The sequence below is a fragment of the Tamandua tetradactyla genome, chromosome 1 (assembly GCF_023851605.1).
Source record: "Tamandua tetradactyla isolate mTamTet1 chromosome 1, mTamTet1.pri, whole genome shotgun sequence".
NCBI classification, from domain to species: Eukaryota; Metazoa; Chordata; class Mammalia; order Pilosa; family Myrmecophagidae; genus Tamandua; species Tamandua tetradactyla.
Window position 1 is genome coordinate 185458169 of NC_135327.1, and position 8324 is coordinate 185466492.

Genomic DNA, 8324 nt, shown 5'->3' on the forward strand with positions numbered 1-8324 from the left:
ACAATCTGGAAACTACTTTCTGGGTATTCTAGGCTTTAGCAAATGAATAAGTACATTGAGGATAATGGGAGCCAGGTTTCTTATTGTTGGAAAATGAAAATATAAATATTGAAAGGAGGAGAATAAATGTAAACTGAAGTGGTGGTCAGATTAAGATGTTTAATTGAACTCATGTCTTTTTATATGTATATATAGGTAGATATAAAAATATAGATATCTCTTTATATGAATATATATTAATGAATGTATATGTATCACATATCTACCTATATCTATCTACCATCTATCTACACACCTCACACATATACATCAACTGCATGCAGTTTCCTAGCCCTGTGTACTCTGAAGACCTACAAGTAAACTTACATCATAGCGATGAGCACAGATCTTGATTTCTAAATATCATTTTTTACTAAAAGGAACCAGGACTTCTTAGAATAAGGCTTATTCCATGGATAGGGCAAGAATACCCAAGATTAGGTGGGAGTATCTTATTTTATTCACCAGAAGCTGTAGGAAGCATTCAAGGACTCATGAGTGGGTTTGAAGGGATTCACCCTGGCCAAATGTGCGATAGACCATCAAAATAAATAATGATAGTAATGGATTAAGACCCATTGAATAAAATAAAATTCTTTGATACCATACTGATATAAGCAAATAAATGAATAAACAAAGGAGTGAGGATGATAGGAAAGCCCTTCTTTAGAGTAGAATGCTATCTAAAAAGTATAGAAAGATTTCAGTATTACCAATGGATGCTAAAGGTCGTAGGTAAAAGTTTGATGAAAAGGATATTTATATAGATCTAAAATAGGGCCTTAAAAATTACTTAAAGGAAAAAAATAGTGACTTCAAGGTATTGAATCCTGGCAAATAATACCCTAAACAACTGATGATGGCTAGCATCACCAATGTTGTAATAAATGACCCAAAGAAGTTAGAAGTGAGAAAGTAGTAAAAATGAGAACAAAAATCAGTGAGATGTAAACCAGAGAAGCAATATAAAAAAATAAACTACTACAAATGTAGTCTTTGAAAAGACTAATAAAATTTGATAAATTTCTAGCAAGAATGATCAATACCCCCCCCCCCAGAAATTATCAACATCAGAAATGGAAACAGTAAACAGTGGATTTCACAAAGTATAAAACATGTATACTATGAACGATTTTATGGCAATCAATATGACAACTCAGATGAATAAGGAAATTTACTTGAAAAGCAGGATTTATCAAAATGGACACAAACTGAGATAGACATTCACATTAGGTCTATATATATTAAAGACATCAAACCTGAAGTTAAAAACTTTTCTACAGGGCAGGCCATGGTGGCTCAGCAGGCAGAGTTCTTGCCTGCCATGCTGGAGACCCAGGTTCTAGTCCCAGTGCCTCCCCATGCTAAAAAAAAAAAAAAAATCCTTCCCACAAATGACCTTCTGGCTTAGATGTCCTCACTAATGTATTTTTTCAAATAAGAAATAATGCCAACTTTTTCCATAAAATAGAAAAAAAGAGCATATTACTCAATTCACTTTATGATGACCAAAGTTCCCTTGATACAAAAATTGAAAAGGATCTTACAAGAAAGGAAAAACTACAGGCCGATTTCTCTCATGAACATAGAGGCAATAATCCTGAACAGTTAGCAAATAGATTTTAGCCATATCTAAAACCAATAAAATGCCTTGGAATTCCCACATAATCTTTCTCAATTTTTCCCAGCACCAAGGCAATCACTGTTGGGATTTCTTTAAGTATAGATTAATTTTGCCTCTTCTAGAACATTATATGATACAATCTTACAACATGCTTTCTTTGGCATCTTGGTTCTTACCTTCATAATAATGTATCTGTGATTCATCATGCATATATCTGTTGCTTATTACTTTCCATTGCTGAGTTGTATCTCCTCAAATGTATATACCATACTGTTGCTGATGGATATTTCTTTTACATCAAGGTTTCAGTTCTATTGACTAAAGCTTCTTTGAACATTTTAATGAAAGTCTTATAGAGGACATAGGTTTACATTTAGCTTAGGCAAATACCTAGGAGTTAAGTAGAGTAGCTGGGTCACAGGGTAGGAGTATACTTAACTTCGTAAGAAACTTACAAGACTGTTTCCAAAAGCGTTTGATTATTTTACATTCTTTCCTCCTTCTCTACTTCTACTTGACCAATGTGGCCTCAAATAACTCTGGAGAAACTGAACCATTTCTGAAATAGAGAAATTGGCTCTGCAGTAAAGCTTCAGTGAGAAAGGGTCTACCTTTTCGAATTTCCTGATTTGCCATCGATTTTCCTCCATATTCCTCCATCGGTCATCACATGACCCCGCACAGCTGCACTGAGGCTAACAGGCAGATGCTAGCACAGAGGCTACCTGGGCAGCTGTCACTGCAATTTCCACAGGAATGAGGACATCCAGAGAGGTTTTACTTCACAATTTGATTTTTTTTTAAAAAAATTAATAATACAACCAATTAAGATGCAATATGAACATTCTTTTATCACATCATTGCATATTCATCATCATGATCATTTCTTAGAACAATTGCATCAATTCAGAAAAAGAAATAAAAAGAAAACAGAAAAAAATTCATACATACCATACCCCTTACCCCTCCCTTTCATTGATCACTAGCATTTCAATCTACTAAATTTATTTTAACATTTGTTCTCCTATTATTTATTCATTTTTATTCCATACGTTTTACTCATCTGTCCATAAGGTAGATAAAAGAAGCATCAGACACAAGGTTTTCACAATCACACAGTCTCACTGTGAAAGCTATATCATTATACAATCATTGTCAAGAAACATGGTTATTGGAACATGGTTCTACATTTTCAGGCAGTTCTCTCCAGCCTTTCTGTTATGCCCTAACTAAAAAGGTGGTATCTATTTAATGTGTTAGAATAAACCTTCAGGATAACCTCTCGACTCTGTTTGGAATCTCTCAGCCATTGACACTTTATTTTGTCTCATTTCACTCTTCCCCCTTCTGGTCGAGAAGGTTTTCTCAATCCCTTCGTGCTGAGTCCCAGCTCATTCTAGGATTTCTGTCCCACATTGCCAGGAAGGTCCACACCCCTGGGAGTCATGTCCCACGTAGAGAGGAGGAGGGCAGAGAGTTTGCTTGTCGTGTTGGCTGAGAGAGAGAGACCACATCTGACCAACAAAAGAAGTTCTCTTGGGGGTGACTCTTAGGCGTAATTTTAAGTAGGCTTAGCCTATCCTTTGCAGGGTTATGTTTCATATGAACAAACCCCAAGATTGGGGGCTCAGACTATTGCTTTGGTTGTCCCCACTGCTTGTGAGAAGATCAAGAATTCTCCACTTGGGGAAGTTGAATTTCCCCCCTTTCTCACCATCCCCCCAAGGTTTGCAAATACTTTTTTATTCACTGTTCACATCCTTCTGGGATTTATCTAGGCATCACTCTGGGCAAACCTACAAAATTTCATGCCCTACTCAAGGTTCCATGTGCTTATGGTGTTCAATTGAGCTGTCCATATAAGTTATATTAGGAAATGCACTAGTCAAAATATAAATTTTGTACCAAATAAACATTTTTTCTTCAGTCTCACACAAAAATTAAAGTTTTAAAATATGAATTACCATCTATTTTCAACACCCTGCATTACTGACATTCCTTTGTTCTTCCTCATGCAAAACATTTTTAAATTTGTACATTTAGTCACTATCATTATACACTCTAGGTATTCCTAGATTATACCATCTTAATCTTAATAATAAATCTTATCTTTTGATTTCATTTTTGCCCCCAGGACTTCTCCCTGTACAAGGTTATCCATGAAATAGAAATACCCTGCTAGGATGTTCTGGGGACAGGCCCAGTACATCACATTTCAAGAGATGTTAAATTGATGCAATTTTTGGAAAGTGATTTAACAACAGTTAATACAGTTAATATAGTTATTTTAAAAGATAAACCTTTATGAATGCATAGGATTACATTTGAATATATTTATTGTGGCATTATTTATAGTAATTAAAAAATAGGAAAAAATGAAATGTGCATTAGCATGGTACTCATTAAGTAGATGATGGACATATTCATAAAGTGAATATTATTTAAGGCATCATTCCAAATGTGAAAAAATATATGTGTTAATATGGAAAGGCTTAATACATAAACACACATATTTATGTATGGATGCACTAGACACTAAAAATAATATTTAGTTCTAGGACATGGCTCTGGAGAATCAAGCTGATGGGAAAAGGAATGCTGACATTTCAACTTTTATCCCTCTATAAAATTTGAATTTTTAAATATGAGCTGTGCTAATTTTAAGGTCTATTTTTTCAAAAAGTACATAAACATTTAACATTTTACTATTTTATTTTAAGCACCTTACCCTTCCCCACTTTTATGTAGTCTTTTTCATTTGAAAGTTCTGAATAGCAGTTCTTCAGCCTTTGCCCATCACTTCAATCAGTTCAGGGAGATAAACAAATTGCATTTGAAAACATATAAGGAAAATGTATGGTTGCATAGCCACTGTTGGAACATATGCATATTGAAGGGCCATGGTGTTAGCAGATCATTACGTTGGAGCCTATGGTGCATACTTTCTAATTTTCTTTTACCAGAGTTCCCATAATTTTGGGTAGAGGGTGCTGATTGGGGGAATGCAGGGATCATATGGGGAAATGGGCTTCTTGAGAGCTTGGAAATAGAGAAAAAAATGTTGACAGAAGCCCATTTGGTGGTCTCTAGTTTTTTATGTATGTCTTGGAGCCATTTGCGGGGTCTTTAGCTTAGGCTCTGCAGTTCTAAATGGAATTGGAGAGGCCTAGAGCTGAGCAGGGTGCTGACTATTCACAAATTGAACTCTGGCAATAACCAGGACTTGGGGCCTGGGAGGAAGGCAGCTTTGGCGTTGAGAATCCCTTGCCCAGGGAGATTTTAAGTTTGCCCATTAAACAAAAGTTTTCAGTATTCTAAAATCTGATGAGCCTCAAGAGAGAGGAGCTGAAAATTTCTCTGGCTTTCCCTTGACAACATGCCTAGTATGTCTCTGAACCTGGGTAAATTGTCCCTCAGTGAATAACTTTCTCTGGGGACATATAGTGGAAAGAAAGGAGGGAGAAGGAGAAAAGAGAGGGAGACATTTGGATTCATCACAGCACCTTTATTTCTGGAACTTTTCTTAAGCTGTAATGTGTGGATGGTTTTCTTCTTTGCTCTGAGTGAATGCTGTCTCTGCAGAATGACTCAATGCTAGACAGTCAGTCCGTAGCTAGCTAAAGTTGATCCTTGAAGTGCTGTAGGACTTTTCAGTCCAGTACCGTTCTTTGGAGGTGTCTTTTTGGGATGACAGAGAGAGTTGGAGAGCATCAGCTTGGAAGACCCTGGGGTTGGTCCCCTGTAAGACAAAGAACTCATGAAGCCTGAAAAGTGGGCTAGGGGAGCTGCATAGGGGATGATCTCTACTTCAAATCCTCCTTTACAGAGAAAAATGTTAACTTTTCTCTGCCCAGCTTCCTGCCTTACCTAAGATAGGCACAGCTTTCTGCCATTACCTAAGACTCTGCTCCTAAGAGTCTAGGAGCAGGAAAGGAATATTAATTTAACGTGGGAATTTCTTTACCTAAATTTCCTAATATATGCTTAATATTTTGTAGGGGCCCTGTTGGGAGAGAAAGAGACTGCAGGTTGACTGGGCAATGCTTTAGTGAAGATGAATGGAGAGAAAGCTGGTCAGGAGGGATACTCTTTGTTAATTCATTGATTGATCTTTCATTGATTGATTATCCATTCAATATATATTTAAGCATACATAATTTTCTGTATCAAACTAGTTTCTTGGCACTGGTGACAAATCAGTGAACCAGTAAGATAAAGCTCTTGAAGACTTACTTCTAATGTAATTTTTAGATCATAAATGAATAAGCAAGTAAAAGTATATATAGGTTTTCAGTTATTGATGAGAACCAAGAAGAAAAATACGTGTGGAAGGGTGCATGTGTTGTCTTAGAGAGAGTGACTGGGGAAGCGTCCTCTGAAGAGGAGACGTTTAAGTGAAGACCTGATAGGTGAGAGACAGAACCCAGACATCCTAAGAAATTCAGTGTAATCTATCTTGGTGTCTTCTGACACTTTTCCTTTCTCACAAGATTCTGGAGAAAATAGAAGGTCATGGATAAGCAGATTTACTCTGTAGACTTTTCCAAGCTGCTCTTAGGGCTTGGAGTCAGCTTCCCAGAAGTTAGGGAAAGACTTAATATTTTGTCTGAAAATAGCTGTCATGTTATGACAGTGTCCTAGTTATACCCCACTTTCCTGGCATCCAGACTTACCAACATGCAGAAATGATTAAAAAGAAAACTGAATTGAAAACCTTAAAATGTACTTAATTCAAATAGAACCAACATTCAGAGGAAATAAAAGGCAGAAGTAACTGTGTGTGGGTGGTATTGGCTGGGTGTACTTTCTTAAATCTGTTGAGATGCAGGAGGTTATTGCAGGACAGGTATGTAAAAGGCAGAGAAGTTAGTTTAGATTAATGGGGTTGGTGGTATAAATGAATATGTGTCAGGAAAGTAGACAGGGTTGCAAGTCAGAGCAAGGTTTGAGGCAGGATATACAGTGAATTGATGGATGAGGATGCATTTCGTGAGTGGGTTTTCAAACCTATAGTATAGTATTGGTAACTAGTGCTCTTCTTCTTGCATACATTTATCTTCATATATTTTATATACTCCTTAAAACAGTAACATTAACCTTATACAGAGAATAGCAGCAAGTGAACCCCACCTGGTCATGTTGTAGAGTCTAGGAGCAGGAGAAGAATATTACTTTAGTATGGAAATTTCTTTACCCGTTTGAGATCAAAAGCAGTGTAATCTCTCTTGCTTTCTAGATTTCACAAAGAGCAAGAGCACAGGACTAAATGTTGGGGAATCAATCTAGTGTCACTGAATTTTATCTCCTTGGCTTCCCTGGTTCTGAAGAGCTACACCATATTCTTTTTGCTACATTCTTCTTCTTATACTCAGTGACATTAATGGGAAATACAGTTATCATTATGATTGTCTGTGTTGATAAACGTCTGCAGTCCCCCATGTATTTCTTTCTTGGTCACCTCTCTGTCCTGGAGATCCTGGTCACAACCATTATCATTCCCGTGATGCTCTGGGGACTGCTGCTTTCAGGGATGCAGACAATATCTTTGACTGCATGTGTTGCTCAGCTTTTCCTTTACCTTGCTGTGGGGACAACAGAGTTTGCATTACTGGGAGTGATGGCTGTGGACCGTTATGTGGCTGCGTGTAACCCTTTGAGGTACGACATCATTATGAACAGCCGCACCTGTACTCTGGTGGTGGTTTTGTCATGGGTGTTTGGGTTCCTTTTTCAAATCTGGCCTGTCTATGCTACATTTCAGCTTACCTTCTGCAAATCAAATGTGGTGAACAATTTTTTCTGGGACAGAGGACAATTGCCCAAACTCTCCTGTGATGAGACTCTTTTCATAGAATTCATCCTCTTTTTAATGGCTGTTTTTGTTCTTTTTGGCTCTTTGATCCCTACAATTGTCTCCTACACCTACATCATCTCCACCATCCTCAAGATCCCCTCAGCCTCTGGCCGGAGGAAAGCTTTCTCCACTTGTGCCTCCCACTTCACTTGTGTCGTGATTGGCTATGGGAGCTGCTTGTTCCTCTACGTGAAACCCAAGCAAACACAGGCAGCTGATTATAATCGGGTAGTTTCCTTGATGGTTTCAGTTGTGACACCTTTCCTCAGTCCCTTCATCTTCACCCTCCGTAATGACAGAGTCATAGAAGCTCTTCGGGATGGGGCAAAACACTGTGGTCATCTTTTTAGGAACTGACTTTGTCCTAGGCAGTTTTACATGGGAAAGCATTTGTCAAGGGGTTTTGAATAATCTGGAAAGTATTTCTTTATCTTTGAGCTACAGTGTACACATTATCATCATCAAATAATCTGTGTGTAGCAAAAGATTCCTAAGTTACTGGCCATGGTTTTCCACCTGGTTAGTTGTTACATGAAAGTTTTCTTTGTTGTTTTGTAAGAAACACACATACGTATACATTTTATATGCTCTCCTATACTTACATTTCACATCAAAACAAAAAAAAATAATACATGTGATATTTAGATTTTGGACAAGGAAAGGCAAGGACAACATTTTCTCTGTCTACCACAAAGGAAGGAGGGCAGTAGAGTGGTCTGGTTGGGAGATGAAGTGACAGGGAGAGAGCTGCCCTTGCTGCATGAGGGGTTTAAGGAGGAGTGCCAAGAGGACAGCGACAGAGGCAGC

At 37.6% G+C, this 8324-nt stretch overlaps 1 protein-coding gene across 1 annotated transcript; it reads left to right on the forward strand.

The window, feature by feature from the left end:
• Window positions 1-6929: 6929 nt before the first annotated feature.
• On the forward strand, window positions 6930-7874 carry LOC143687478 (olfactory receptor 9A4). Its single transcript, XM_077164478.1, has one exon. It carries the CDS (start codon window positions 6930-6932, stop codon window positions 7872-7874), a length of 945 nt encoding a protein of 314 aa, XP_077020593.1.
• The last annotated feature ends 450 nt before the right edge of the window (window positions 7875-8324 follow it).

What these genes read in the sequence shown, in the direction of transcription:
- LOC143687478 (XM_077164478.1), top strand. Translation starts at nt 6,930, where the DNA reads ATGTTGGGGAATCAATCTAGTGTCACTGAATTTTATCTCCTTGGCTTC.